Source organism: Trypanosoma grayi (assembly GCF_000691245.1).
Source record: "Trypanosoma grayi strain ANR4 Tgr_431_V1, whole genome shotgun sequence".
NCBI classification, from domain to species: domain Eukaryota; phylum Euglenozoa; class Kinetoplastea; order Trypanosomatida; family Trypanosomatidae; genus Trypanosoma; species Trypanosoma grayi.
The window spans coordinates 1-14,440 of record NW_008826050.1 but is presented as its reverse complement, the minus strand read 5'-3'; the positions used below and the strand labels follow the sequence as shown (position 1 = coordinate 14,440).

The 14,440-nt window shown below is 52.3% G+C and overlaps 7 protein-coding genes across 7 annotated transcripts; all 7 read left to right on the top strand.

The window, feature by feature from the left end:
- Window positions 1–449: 449 nt before the first annotated feature.
- Window positions 450–1,187, top strand: DQ04_04311060 (mitochondrial inner membrane protease ATP23; the record flags this gene model as incomplete). The annotated part of the gene is made up of 1 exon (XM_009313491.1): window positions 450–1,187. One exon carries the CDS (start codon window positions 450–452, stop codon window positions 1,185–1,187), a length of 738 nt encoding a protein of 245 aa, XP_009311766.1.
- Window positions 1,188–1,600: 413 nt separating this feature from the next.
- Window positions 1,601–3,730, top strand: DQ04_04311050 (hypothetical protein; the record flags this gene model as incomplete). Its single annotated transcript, XM_009313490.1, has 1 exon — window positions 1,601–3,730. One exon carries the CDS (start codon window positions 1,601–1,603, stop codon window positions 3,728–3,730), a length of 2,130 nt encoding a protein of 709 aa, XP_009311765.1.
- A 362-nt stretch (window positions 3,731–4,092) lies between these two features.
- Window positions 4,093–5,391, top strand: DQ04_04311040 (hypothetical protein; the record flags this gene model as incomplete). The annotated part of the gene is made up of 1 exon (XM_009313489.1): window positions 4,093–5,391. The coding sequence occupies one exon, from the start codon at window positions 4,093–4,095 to the stop codon at window positions 5,389–5,391; it is 1,299 nt and encodes a 432-aa protein (XP_009311764.1).
- A 754-nt stretch (window positions 5,392–6,145) lies between these two features.
- Window positions 6,146–8,260, top strand: DQ04_04311030 (tRNA pseudouridine synthase A; the record flags this gene model as incomplete). Its single annotated transcript, XM_009313488.1, has 1 exon — window positions 6,146–8,260. The coding sequence occupies one exon, from the start codon at window positions 6,146–6,148 to the stop codon at window positions 8,258–8,260; it is 2,115 nt and encodes a 704-aa protein (XP_009311763.1).
- Window positions 8,261–8,574: 314 nt separating this feature from the next.
- Window positions 8,575–9,510, top strand: DQ04_04311020 (proteasome beta 5 subunit; the record flags this gene model as incomplete). Its single annotated transcript, XM_009313487.1, has 1 exon — window positions 8,575–9,510. One exon carries the CDS (start codon window positions 8,575–8,577, stop codon window positions 9,508–9,510), a length of 936 nt encoding a protein of 311 aa, XP_009311762.1.
- A 343-nt stretch (window positions 9,511–9,853) lies between these two features.
- Window positions 9,854–10,201, top strand: DQ04_04311010 (zinc finger protein 7; the record flags this gene model as incomplete). Its single annotated transcript, XM_009313486.1, has 1 exon — window positions 9,854–10,201. The coding sequence occupies one exon, from the start codon at window positions 9,854–9,856 to the stop codon at window positions 10,199–10,201; it is 348 nt and encodes a 115-aa protein (XP_009311761.1).
- A 2,348-nt stretch (window positions 10,202–12,549) lies between these two features.
- DQ04_04311000 (poly-zinc finger protein 2) lies at window positions 12,550–13,131 on the top strand (the record flags this gene model as incomplete). The annotated part of the gene is made up of 1 exon (XM_009313485.1): window positions 12,550–13,131. The coding sequence occupies one exon, from the start codon at window positions 12,550–12,552 to the stop codon at window positions 13,129–13,131; it is 582 nt and encodes a 193-aa protein (XP_009311760.1).
- Window positions 13,132–14,440: the final 1,309 nt, after the last annotated feature.

The following is a 14,440-nucleotide window of genomic DNA, read 5'->3' as shown; positions in this document are numbered from 1 at the left end:
AAAAAAAAAAAAGGTGGGAGGGGGACGATTGTAGAAACAAAGAGTGTGAATAAAAGTAATATATGGGCGAGAACAACAAAGTTGGTGCAGGCAAAAGAAGACAGATTGAACGGCAACAAAAAAACAACAACAATGCAGATATGCGGATTTGTGTCGCAATGGAGCCTTTAGTGGTAATGATTGCTATTCACTTCTCTCTTTTTGTTTTATTCTCCATCTTTCTCTTTCACTCGTTGTCTCGTTCGTTCACTCAAAGTCCTGTTGATTTGTTGCTCTGCTTTCGTTCCTCTATTCGGACTCCACGTGAATGCGGCATTGGCCACTGTGCGAGTGCTACACGCTGAGGGTAGCAGTTTGCGTGTGTGGATGCATTCCCAATTCTTTGCGGACGTTTCTTTCTATTTTTCGCGGCTCTTTGTTTTATCCATGCAGGCAGCAGGAAGAGATCCATGGCCTCTTCGGGGGGCGAAGGGAAGACAGATGATGAAGATGCAAAGAAGGCTGTTATACACCAGCAGTGCGAAGCAGCTGTTGATGAGGTGCTCGCCACAGTGAACACTGTGCAGTACCTGCTCAAGAGCATTGCGGAGATCACGCAGACACCGTTTCGTCGCGAGCGCATCAAGTGCGTCTCGCTGCAGCACGTCCACAGTGGCCTGTCGGATGCCGGTGTATCGGCGGGCTACATGTGGCGGCGTGCGCGCGAGGATTGCGAGCGCGGCGACGTTCTTCTTGTCGAGGAGCAGGTGGTGGCGGCAACGCCGGCGATCACCACCACCACCAGCAGCAGCAGCGGCAGACCGAAGCTGGACAAGAAGACCATTGAGGCAGTGGAGCGGAACCTCCGTCACGAACTCATCCACGCCTTCGACGACGCGCGTGGCGTTGTCGAGGCCGCCGACTGCACGCACCAGGCCTGCAGCGAGATACGGGCGGCGCGGCTGAGCGGCGACTGCTTTGTCGGCCAGGAACTGCGGCGCGGCCGGCTCGACCCCCTGCGCAGCGGTATGCTGTGCGTGAGGCGGCGCGCCACGCTCGCAGTAGAAAGGAATCCTGTCTGCCGTGGTTTTTCTGAGCGGGCGGTTGAGCGTGTGTTTCAGCGCTGCTACTCCGACTACGAGCCGTTCGCCGCGCCCATCTACGCTCTCGGCAGCTATGGCGAGGAGAAGTTTGACGTCCGGCTCTGACGCGGTGGTACGAGGAGGATGAGGGGTACACATCTATGTGTCGGTATTCGTCTGCGCGTGTGCGTTTGTGTGCGTCTGTTTGGCTGAATGCGGGGTGGACGTCTGTCGATTTGCATTCCTCTTTCTTGATTTTTTTTGTTAATTGTCCCTCCGTGTCAGGCATCATTTCTTCCCCACCCTTGGACCCTGTTGGATTTCCCGCTCCCGCTTTTTTTTCTACCTGCACACACACACACACACACACAGAGAAACGGATGAAGGCCGGCAGCCGCAAGTCGCCAGGAGGCCCCCCAAAGCGCCGCACCGCTTCACCCANTCCGTGTCAGGCATCATTTCTTCCCCACCCTTGGACCCTGTTGGATTTCCCGCTCCCGCTTTTTTTTCTACCTGCACACACACACACAGAGAAACGGATGAAGGCCGGCAGCCGCAAGTCGCCAGGAGGCCCCCCAAAGCGCCGCACCGCTTCACCCAGTGCGTCAGGTGCGGCGCAGAGAGAGAGGACGCCCAGCAGCAGGCAGCGTTTAGCAGCAGCAGCAGCTTCACCAGCAAAGGCGCAGCAGTCCCGTAGGACGAGGAGCCCTGTGTCTAGGTCCGCCGCACGTCAGCCGCAGAGCGGCGGCGGCAGTTCGAGGACACAGCGGAAACAGGTTGGGAGCCTCAGCCGCGGCAGCGTCGCGCGCATCATTCGTGTCCCCTCCCCGGAGCGGGAACCTTTGGTGCCGAAGCGGCGAGCGGGGAGTGCATCACGGTCTCGGTTCACCATTCGTATCACGACGGATGTGGCCCTCACGCGCATACAGCGTTGGGTGCGCGCGATGATCTTCCGTCGGCGCACCAAACGTCGTGGTACACTCACCGCCTCCATTAGCAAAGCACTTGAAGTGGAACATTGTCTTTGGCAGCTGCGCGTCCGTATGGCGAAGCGTGTTCTGATTGAAGCGTTTACCGCGTACGCTTTGAGTCGCCGTGACGGCTCCGAGGTGAGACAACAAATCCTACACGAGCACTCTGTCACAGTTGTAAACATGTTTATGCGAACGAGAATGGACGTGACATTGGTGACCACAAAAAAGAATGTTGTGCTTAAGGCCGCAGTAAGAAGAATTGAAAATGTATGGACGCGGTGCCCCCGATATGATTATCTTCGTCATCTCTCGGTAGCACAGAAGGCGCAGCGGCTTCTCATCCAACAAGAAGACATTGAGCGGCGTGACTGCATTCGGCGACGGTGGGTTTTCCTTGTGGAGTGCCATCAGTGCTGCTATAACGACTCGTTGCTGATGGACGCCGGCCTTGCGGTGCGGCACCTAGAGTCGTGGGAGCGTGTTGTGATGGATAGCGATCAGGTGCTTGTTCCAACACCACAGCCGGAGACAAACCTGAATAACGAAAAGAGAGAGGGTGCTTCTACTCGAAGAGAATGCACGCGCACCACGACGCTTGTAGTGTCACGATCTTGTCAAGCCTCGCTTCAACATACGTCCCGTACTTCTTGTCAGCCACAGAATTCATATCAGGTGAGTTGGCATGCTGAAGGCCGCCAAGGGATGAATGCACAAATGACTGATGGATCTGCTAGAGACCGTCGTTTTCTTCAGTCTGCCGAATTGGCTTACCTCCATGGTCTTCAAGAGGAAAAAGGTCAACTCGATTTCCCCACCTCTCTGGGAGCGCGTCCATGGCCGTTTGACTCTCCACCAAAAACCCTTGGCTGTGTTGTGAGTACGATGTGTTCGCCGCGTTTGCGGGATACGGAAAATACCTCAGGGCTTGTCCCCAGCCGTTTCATTTGGTTAGGTGCTGCACTTCTGCGTGAATCCTTGCAGTCGTTGCCGCTCTTTAACGAGTTCAGAGCGAGGCTCAAGGCGCGCCACTGGGCGAGAGAAGAGGATCGAATGACAACATTTGTTTCAGGCAGCGAGGCGGATTCCTCCATTGAGCGTTTTTTTTGCCCACCAACTCGCAGAAAGGGCCGAAAGGCGGCAGTGGCTTCACAGGACTACAGTGTAAGCGCTAGCACTATGGGAAAGACATGGACGGACTTTTATCGTTCCATGACCTTTAACAGAGACCCAACAAGGTTGCACTACCGTCGCGTGAGTGACGTCCTCTTCTCTCTTACTTCCACGTCTACGATAGATCGCCGGGGTGGAGGGCATTTCTGCTCCCGTAATGGGAAACGTGTGTCTCTGCATACACTTGTGGGGTCGGGGCTTACCACACCATCATCGACCAAATCCCACGGACAGAAATCTGCCAATACAGGCAGTGTGTCTACATTCTCACCACCGACGAAAATGCTGGGGAGTGAGTTCGACATCAAGTACGAGGTTGAGCGTCTTCTTATACGGGAACACAGCCGTCGCCTGAGCATGGAGGACGGATACATGGCTGAGGTCACTGCACTGGAATGGCTCATTCAGCGCGATCAAATGAATGCGGTGAAGACTGAAATTATGAAGGTGAACGATGATGGGGGCATTCTTCGCACAGCTAGGAATGTTGCGCCTCTGAATCCATCGTCGTGTGCTGTACGTTGAGTAGTGGGAGAACGGAAGTGGTGCGGTTGTCGCATGGATGTGAATGGTGATGGTGTTGATGACGACGTTGTTGTTGTTGACATGTGCTGAGGGCTTGATCGGCTGTCGCTGATATTCTGTTTGTCATGCTTGGTTGTAGTTGGAGACTACGATGTAATGTACGTCTACTCGTGAGCGTGTGTGAGGGAAACTCTCCCCACAGCGGCGCCCCATTGCGCAGAAAACAAGATGCCAATTAGCTTTTCTCTGCCCTTAGGCTTTTTGATGCCGATACCCTGTTCTGGCTCTTAGCCAAATTTTGCGCATTCGTGATCTTTCTCTTATTTTTTTTTAAACACCTATATACGAGTTGTTGCATCATAATGGAGGGGAAATCTGTAAAGTCATTTGTGCGGGAGTGTTTCCCGCTAGATGTGGTAAACCGTGTCATTCCCCACGCCCACGTGAATGACGTTTCTGTCTGGGCAACCCAGCCACGATTTGGAGCTCTTGTGAAGAGCTACCTGGAGGAGTTTAGTCAAACAGGCGTCTCCTCGTCTCATTGGCTCTCCAGCGTTCCGCAGTGTCTCCGCGGCAGTGTGGAGGACGTGATTAACTACCTGGGCATGCTTGTAGCGATCGACTTTAGGCACTGGGGGGAGCGCCCCAGTGGTAGCGGTGGCGGCGAGGCGCTGGTGGGTTCCCGTGTCGACGGGCTCTGCGGCTTCTACGCGACGTTGCCACCGGAGCAGAGCGACCAGCATGCGGAGAAAAGCTTTGGTGGGGGCCGCGTGTTGCGTGGTTCAACGGCGATGACCCACCTACTACGGTGTGCTGTAGAGCAGCACTGCATTGAATGGTACCGTCCATCGTTTATGGTGCAGTTCGCCACAGTTGATGAGGCAGTGGAGGCGTTGAAGTCTTGCTTCTTGGGACACGAGGAGGATGGGAAAACGCCCATGTGGATGCCAGCCACACGGGAGCGGGTGGAGTTGCTGATTTCGGTTTCACTCGCACAACTTGAGAGGGGTACATCATTCTACAAGATTTGGTGCAGCTGCGAAGGTTACCTGTACCATCCCACAGAACCATACCTAGGGTTTATTGAGCAGCTACTGCAGCTCCACCATCGCTACCATGACTTCCACCTCCTGAGAAAAGAGAGCGCTAATGCGGAGAAGGATTTGATGACGGGGGGTGATGTTCTCAAGTTTCCTGTGCTGAAACTGGCCCTACTCACTGCATCTGCGGTGGATAGCGCAATCACTCACATGCCCGATGCCATCGAAAAAATATCTCAACATGACTCTAGAGCCCCCAAATGCGGTGCTTTTCATGACAAGGGTCAACTCACTGTCTGTTGCGATTACCAGATACCCAAGGCGCTTCGCCTTCTTGGTCTGATTGAGTACGATGCACACCTGGCACTTCTTGTTGATAACGGGGTGTTGTTAGCGAAAGATGGAGCAGAAGAGGCTTCTATCCGTGTCGCCGCATTAGTTGCATCTGAGTTGCTGTTGGACTTCCTCTCCAGCTCAAATTTCAAGACATTGGGTGGTGACGCCGCAAAGAAGCCCATTGTCTGGGATGCTACCGCGCTTGACCACATGCTCTGGTGGATTGGAAGGTATAACGTGGATGCATCCGTCAGGCACCACCTTTGCCGCACCATCATGTACTGAGACGATGTGGACGGGGGCTCCTCTGTGGAATATCCTCCAACCAATGTTTCCGACATGCTTCGCTGCGTGGGGTGTTATAATCTGTAAGTGAAGTAGTTTTGTGTTGTAGACGAACAAATTGATTGTAATTTTTAAATTTGTTCTTTTGTAAAGAAAAAAAAAAGGAGGGATGTGGAAAAGGAGATGAGGGACTCTCGTCAGCTACCTGTCACCAACCATGACGGGGGGCTGGAGGCCTGCAAAAGGAATGGTCAAGCCGCACTGTTGTTTATACGCCAACCGAAAAAAAAAAAAGTGTTGTATTCTTTGACTCCGCGCTTCTCTATTGGTACGTAGAGCAGCGAGGAGCGCACCTTCTGACACAAAAAAAAAAACACCCACCTAGCCTAGCCCTCTCCGCCCCACCGTACGGGAGGTGGGCTAGGGGCGCATTCCGCGCCTCCGTTTCATATCAACCCACTTCACAATGTCTCCTCGTCGGCCTTGCCTTGTGTGTCCTGTGCATGAAGAAAACCGAATTACTCTCCTAATTAAAACAAAAACAAAAAAAAACAAAAAACCGTGACACAATTAATAGCACATGTTTTTTTTTCTTTACTTTTACGAAGGGAAAAGGCAAGGCTTGGACTGCTCTTCGCGGTAATTCCTCGACGCAAAGGCGCTTTTGACGCTTTCTTTTGTGCTGTTAACTTTTATGGATTTTTTTTACATTTTTGTTTCTCCCCGTCTACAGAAAGCGAAAGAGACTGACAAGATGCGTCGTCTGTCGTCGTCGTCGTCTTCGTCTTCGTCAACGCTGCAGGTGTCCTTGGTGTCACTTCTGTATCAGCTGAAGCAGCACATACAACCGCAACGGCGATACGAGTCTACTGGTGGAAGAGGGGACAGCGGCCGTGCCACGCCACCACCGCGGCGGAAAGTGATGTCCCCAACGGCATCCGCGTTGTCGCGAAGCGAAGACGTAGCGCAGCGCGAAGAGTTGCTTGACGTTGAGAAACATTTCCCGGTAGCGATGTCGCACCTCAAGAAGCCCACGACGTCCCCCTACGTGGCTGCCCAACGCAGGAAGAGGGAGTGGAAGGAGATCGTGCGGACCAGGAACGCCGATGGGTACGCTGTCCCAAAGGATGACGCTGACGTGGTGCCCTCTTTTTTTGACGAGGGAAGCCTTGACATACGTGCAGGCGGACGGCAACGGCGCTTACGTGAGGAGGCGCCATCACAGCAGGAAAAATTATCTCCCGATGTGCTTCAGCTATCGGGCGGCAACACTAGGCAGCACGGCCCCACACTATCTCACGAGAGCAATGTCTCTCCTGCAGATCCCACAATTGAGCCTGATGGGGAGGAAGGGCGGAATGTCTACGGTGACACCCCTGTACAGCTGACTGACATGGTGAATGAGCGGCTAATGGAGCTCAAAGCGGAGAAGCTGAGAGAGGACCGCAATGACACTTACTTGCCTCGCCGCTTGCGACTGCTCTCTGACCGTGAGTTACAGCATCGACAAGAGGTAAAGACGAATAAGTTACAGAAAAGGCTCTGTGATACTGCAGAGCCTATTCACTCAAAAAGGGTCCCAACCACTTTGGCAGATGTAGCTGATGGTGATGCTGCTGCTGCTGCTATGGGCGCTGATGGCCTACAAGGCAGTGATCAACTGACAACAACGAAACCGTCGGGCGTATCGACGGCTATGAGTACTATTCTGCGAAGGTCCACAGAGTTTTATCCTGGTGGATCGGCGTACGACCCCCTTACTGATCAAGCGAGAAAATTTGGCGATGTGGAGGAAAATACGTCTAGTATTCCTAAAGGTTCAGTGTTTCTCCTTCGCTGTTTACCACGTGCGGGTTTCTGCAGTCGCCGCGAGGCCCTTGCGATTATCGCTAGCGGTCAGGTACGTGTTGATAATGTGGTTGAGAGGAACCCATTTCGTCTTGTGCGAGCCGAGAATAACATCCACGTGGCATCACATAGTGGTCGCCTTCGTTTCGCACCGCCGCGGCTCTGGATGTACCACAAACCTGCTTATGTGATTGTGTCCAGGAACGACATGGCAGGACGGACACTGATCACCAAACACGCTCGCATACTTGGTATGGACCACCTCGTTCCTGTCGGATCCCTCCCGATGCGTGCACACGGCTTGCTGCTTCTCACCAATGACGGTGAACTTTCTCGGTTTTTGGAAAATCCTAAATCAATGATCCAGCAGACGTACCTGCTGCGCGTGCGTCCCGCCATTGACCCTGTGCTGGCCCACAAGCTGAACACGGAGGGAGTTATGGTGAATGGAAAGCAGTGGACTAATGTGGAGTTTTTTGTGAATCCGGCGATGAAATCACGATTCTCGCTAAAGGTGAAGGTAAGGGGGGAGGTAATGCCTGTTTCTCATCTAATGCAGCATCTGGGACGTAATGTGGAGCGTGGTGGTCGTATCTCTTTTGGCCCGTTTTCAATTAGCGGACTTCCTGTGGGTTCTATACGTGAGGTGACAGTGCCCCCGTATTATATGCAGCACTCTGGTGCTGTTTGGAAGGAGTTCATTGAGCGCGACTGGCCATTCTTCCGACGACAACGCGTTGCTCGTCTGCGTCGTTTATGTCGCTACCGCGAACTTACTCCGAAGGAATTGGAGGAACTTGATAACTTTACGTATGAGGAGCTTAAAGATGCTCTTAGTTTTGAGTCACAGGAGCTGAAGACGGTGTCAGCTGAGCGGTTGCAGCTTGCCTCTGTGCGTCCCACAATAGACGAAAATCCCTTGCCCAACGACTTTCGGAGTGATATTGTGGATGGCAACATCGAGATCCCTCTGCAAGACGACGAGGATGTGATCATGGAAGACATTACTTCAGCTGTTTGAGGTGGCGTTGAATCTTTTAAGGGCGGCTTATTCTTCACAATGAACGGCTGGGTGGAGGCGTTTTGTTTGTTTGCTTGCTTGCCCACATGACAAACGTGAACGTCACCATCATCCACAAACTTCATGTTGTTGCGGTGAATCAGGACGCATCCCCCGATTTGTTTATAATCCTTTTCCTCTCTGTACAATGCGTTGCTCATCTCTTCGCTTCCCTCTAGAAGCCACACAAAGCAATACTTGTTCTGTTCAGATAAACTACCCAAAAAGACAAAGAAAAGGAGGAAAGAGGAAGGAAAATAAAGTCTTTGGGAACAATGCTTGCCGATTTTGAAACTGTTTTACGTTCAGATTTCACTCTAGACGACTGCCCCCACGTTGGTCCGTTCACGTGGCACAACGTGCCCGGTTTGGATGATAATGATGATGTTGAAGGGGATGCGCTCACCCTCAGTTCATACAGCTCGCTCGGGCAACGCCCCAAACACAGCGATGATGTCAGTGTATTGCCAGCAACGGGAGAGAAACTGACAGAGGACCCTCTCAGCACCAGCGCACGCCTTCAAACAGATATGCGCGTTTGGAAGCTCATGAAGCCGTGTCCTGTCCCTCGCAGTATTCCAAAGCTGGACGTCAAGAAAGGAACCACTACGTTGGGCTTTCACTTTGACGGGGGCATCATCATTGCTGTGGACTCTCGCGCTTCTTCAGGACAGTATATCTCTTCCCAGACAGTCATGAAAGTGCTGGAAATCAATGATTACCTTCTTGGTACCATGGCTGGTGGTGCGGCGGATTGTCAATACTGGGAGCGTGTGTTGGGTATGGAGTGCCGGCTCTGGGAGCTTCGCAACAATAGCCGTATCTCCGTGGCAGCCGCAAGTAAGATCCTTGCTAATATCACATACTCTTACCGCAACTACGGGCTGTCCATGGGCACAATGGTGGCTGGCTGGGATCAGTTTGGTCCATCCCTTTACTACGTGGATGACAAGGGCACTCGTGTAAAGCACGAGCTATTCAGTGTGGGCTCCGGATCCATCTATGCATATGGTGTCCTCGATCAGGGTTACCGGAAGGATCTCACTGTCGAGCAGGCCTGTGATCTTGCACGGCGATCCATATTTCACGCCACATACCGCGACGGCGCGTCTGGTGGTATTGTCACTGTGTACCACGTGCACCAAGGCGGCTGGACACAAATTTCACGTGACGATCAGACGAAGTTATATGATCGCTACTACCCATCCTGAGAAACAGAAGATGTAAAGGTGGGGGGCGGGGGAGAAGGGGGAAAAAACCGTTGTTCCTGAAAGGTGAGACGAAGACATGAACCAAGCAAGCATGTTGGCTTCTTGCTTGTTCTTGCTCTACACGGTGCTTTTTTTTCCGGTGCAATTAGGAAAGTCTCTTTTTGACGAGGGGTAATGATATATATATGCGCTGCTAACGGGCACAGCAGCTGCCTGTGAGTCGCTCCCATCTCTGATTATTTCTGATCCGATTTCTTTTACTTTTGCTTCTCTTTTCTCTTCTGTTCGAATTTATATAAAGAGGATTACCACCGAACAACTCTCCACACGCTCTTCTACAATCATGGCCGATGGTGCACAGATGATGAGGGGTGACCGCGCATGCTACAACTGCGGAGAGACAGGGCACCTTAGCCGCGAATGTCCCACAAGGCCTGCAGGCGGCGCGGGCAACCGTGCGTGCTACAACTGTGGCCAGCCAGGCCACCTTAGCCGCGAATGTCCCACCCGTACCAACGAGGGATTCCGTGGCCCCCCGCGTGGCCGCGCGTGCTACCACTGCCGTCAGGAAGGTCACCTTGCGCGCGACTGCCCCAACGCACCTGCGGGCGGTGCTCCTCGTGGTGGCGATGCCACGTGCTACAACTGTGGCCAGCCAGGCCACATAAGCCGCGCATGCCCCGCCAAGTAGGGAACGTACAACCAAGGCTTGCTGGTCGGATCGGCGATGAGTTGTTCAGTTCAGTAACAAGCACAAACGTCAGGTAGGATACCTCTGTTTTTGCTTGCTATAAAAGCAAGCTGTTCGACGCGGGAGAGCAGAGGATGTTGAGGATAAAGTAAGGAGGAAGATCGTTCAGTTTCCTTTTTGAGGTGCTGAGAATAATCACTAATATGAGGTGAAGTGTGATGCTTTTAGACTCCACGAAGACCACTGAGGTTGGCGGCGGAGAAGGTGTCATGCCTTCTCTATCAGAAGGAAAGCAGGAGTTTACTGTGGAGTGCTTGCGTTCTGTTTGCTCTTTTTTGTTTTGGAAAACAGCATTCCTGCGTGCACCGTTTAGGTGCTACCCTTCTTGGTCCTCACGCGTTGTGTGTCGTTCCTGAAGTTCTCACTAATTGGGAAGAGAGAGCGGATGGACCACCGCCGATGCGTAGCCGAAGGGTTTGTTGTTGAGGAAAGGCGAAGAAGTCACACACACAAAGAAAAAAGGAAACGAAAATTTAAGTGTGAGAGTAAAGCGTCTATGAGTTGATGCGATTGAGGGCGGTTAATACGGACGCCGTGATTCTGTTAAGATGGTAAAAGAGTGGAAGGGGTAGCAGGAGGTGTGGGGAGCGTGGCCGTGTCTTTGAAGAGCCGCTGCCTCCCTGGGCTCATCTGTGCAACCTTTTTCCCTTTTTTTTTGCTTCTTGACAGGTTCATGTGGGAAGAGCGAAAAATTCCAAGATAAAAGGGAGGAAGCAAACAAAAACAATAGTAAGAGACAGGCCAGAGGTAATAATCACCCAGCCAAGGAAAAAAAAAAATGATAGGACAGAACTGAAGAAAAAGAACGCCACTTCTTTGAAAATTTTTGAGGCATATTAAAATCCAATTTTCTTTCTGCTTGGAGAGGGTGTCTGTCTCTCTTCTCCCCTCCCCTTTGGAGGGTGGAGGGAGGAGTGATGCGTTCGGGTGTCTTTTGCTTGCCTCTCTTGTACAAGGTGAATTTTCTTTCTGTCTCGTCTTTCCGTGCGTTTCTTCTTGTTTCCTTGTAGCCCCTCTTTCGCAGAGGCTCTAACCGCGTGAGGCAGTTCGCTCAAGTGTGGGTCTGCCTCTGTATATGCATGTGAGCTGGAGTGCAAGACGTAGGTTTTTATGGTGCTGCAGTGTGTTGTAAAGAACGTGTCTGCATTCCTTTTATCGGTACCCCACGTGAGTGTGTTGTAGTGGTTGGGGATGTGAGCTGCTGCCCTGCGGGGCGGAAGGGTGTAGGGGCATTCTTCAGGCTTCTCCATCGTCACCGGATTTTGGAGTCAGGGAATATAACTTTTTTTGTTTGAAAAAAAAAATGGAAGGTTGTGTAGCACTGCTACAAGTTTCTCAGTGAATAAGTCAAAGTGGCTAATTTAGGCATACATTGCGACAAACATGCGAAAAGAAGAGTATATATCGAATGTTTACATTAGTGGTATGTAGTGTATCTTGACGGCATCGCGTTGTGCGATGTGTAGAATGCTGGCGACGAATGGTGAAGAATCTGTTCTGTTTTGGGGACAGAACGGGATGGGGAAGATGGTGGTAGGCGATGGGCTTTGTGCGTCGAGGAGTTTGGGCGGAGGCGTCGGGGAGGAAATAGAGAGTATTCGGAAGAGGAGTGCCTTTTCCCGTGCGTCGTGAATCAGGCGGTGTGTGAAGGATGCAAGGTCTGGAGAAGGAGCGTGGCGGTCGGTTGCAGTGTGGGGTGTCCTGTGTTTATTACTGCTGGGACAAAAAAGGTGTGAGGCGTGTGGCAAGGGGGAGGACGAGAGTTTGAGGGGGTGGTGGGGGCAATGACATTCCGTGGCGTAGTGCGGAAAATAAGTGGCGAATATACCGCGTCACGGCATCCACACCTGCATGTGTGTTTGCTTCTTTGTTTGTTGCTATCTGCGCACTGCTCTTGCGACAGGGCATTGGCGGGAAGGTGTAGGAGATGTGGGGTGGAAGGCTGGGTTGGGGCTAGTGCCTTGGTCTTGCAATTGTTGTGGGTATTCCTGCTGTTCATCACATCGTTTGTACTGCCGCTAAAGATTTCTTTAGTGCTCTTGTGTCTTCTTTATTTGTATTGTTGTTTTGTGGTGCATGTGTGTGTGTTTGTTTCAATTGCATTACCGGATGTCGTGTGACGCGAGGGACATCATTGAAGGAGTGGTGTCTTTGCATTGAGAGAGGGAGAACGGATTTCGAAGGAGATACCCAGAAGCGACGACGACGACGACGACGACGACGACAGGAATCAGAGAGAAGGTGAGGAACAACACAAAGTCGTAACCAACAGATAAGCAAAAACAACGATGGTGTGCTACCGCTGCGGTGGTATGGGCCATACGAGCCGCGACTGCCCAAAGCCGGTCTCCGAGAGTCTCTGCTTCCGCTGCGGGGAGCCCGGCCACATGTGGAAGGAGTGCCCCAGCGACGTAGACGTGAAAGACGCGCCGTGCTTCTTCTGCCACGAGCCCGGACACCGCGCCCACAGCTGCCCACTCGCCCCGCCGGAGGAGACGCGGCAGCCGTGCTACCGCTGCGGCGAGGAGGGTCACATCTCGCGTGACTGCACCAATCCCCGCCTGCCGCGCTCTGAGCAGCCGTGCTTTCATTGCCACAAGACAGGCCACTACGCCCGTGAGTGCCCCGACGCCATTGAGAAGGTGAAGTGCAACAACTGTGGTCTCGCCGGCCACATCGCGAAGCGGTGCCCAGAGCGTGCAAAGTTGCCCAAGGCATCGCTGCCATGCTTCCGCTGCGGCGTACAGGGCCACCTCGCACGCACCTGCCCTAATCCGCGGCTGCCCGTTGAGGAGCAGCCGTGTTACCACTGCGGGCAGAAGGGACACCTCGCACGTGACTGCAAGTCAACAGCCACTATGATTGTCTAAACGGCGCGACTTTTTTTGGTTTATTTTATTTTTGTTGTTGTTTGGTGTTGTTTTCACTTGGTTTTTGTGAAAGAGTTATGCGTCTGTCTGTCTTTTTGTGGGCGAGGGGGGTGGAAGGGTGAGAGGAGAGCTTCGGACCCCTTTCCGCACACAAGGCGGCAGAGAAGAGATACACAAACGAAGAGGTGGATGCCAAACGGAGTGGTGTTGGCGATGCTCTTGCCGCTGCCCCTGTGACAACAGAGGAGGAGGAGGAGGAGGAGGAGGGCAGGAGCGAAGGAGAATGAAGACAACACAGAAGGAGGGGTGGGGTTAGAAAGGTGAAAGACCAAGAAGCGAAAAGAAAACAAGGCAGAATAATAGAACACGAAACCCGGTCCTATTAAAAAAGCAGAGGGAAGAGAGTTTCTGCCCGCGAAGAAAACGGAAGAAAGAAAACACGCAAGTGGCAAGCACATGCAACGAGAGAAAAAAAAAGGAAACAAAAAAGATATAATTGGAAATATGTGAAACGCACAAGGAGAATGTGGACTGTGAAGAGGAAACAGCGTGCAATCCGTCACGTTGCAGTCGTCATGTAATAGATGAGAGTCGCTTTGTGTGTGTGTGTGTGTGTGTGCGTGTGTGCCACACACACACCCCGGCCGCTTCACCCTCTCTGTCCCCTACGCATCGATGAGCGAACGGAGAGCCACGAAACAAATCAACACGCGCGGAAGCCAATACTGCAGGGGGGGGGGAAAGCGAAATTCAGAGATCACATAAAACACCGAGTGAAGACGTACACAACACAGTAGTAAAGACACACACAGGAACGAGGAAAACAAATAAAGGAGGGGGGTGGAATAGTGTGAACTTCTTCTGTTTTTTACTTTATTCCTCCAAGGCGTTATACGTTCCTATATATGAGTGTGCGTGTGTTGAAGGTAAAAGTACGGGTGCTTTTCTTTCATTTCTTCATATCTTTGTAGTGCACTCCGGTAGATTTTTCTCTCCAGGGTGCTGCTGGCGGACGGAGTGCGTTGCTGCCGCACACTGGGGGCATTGGGTGCCCACCAACACACAGCGGCAGCACGGCGGTGGGTCGCACACGTACGCACGCAACGAGACACGCGCGGTAACGAGTGGCGCCCTTGGGGAATTGGGGGCGACGCGCCAACAACGACAACAAAGAAGCGTGCAGGAGAATAAGAGACCTGAACGTCTTTATATGTATGTGTCTGTGTGTGGTGAGTATTTGTACGACACATGAGAAAAAAAGGTAAATTTTAACTTTGACTGTTTCAGTTCGTTGGTGATTTTTTTTTTT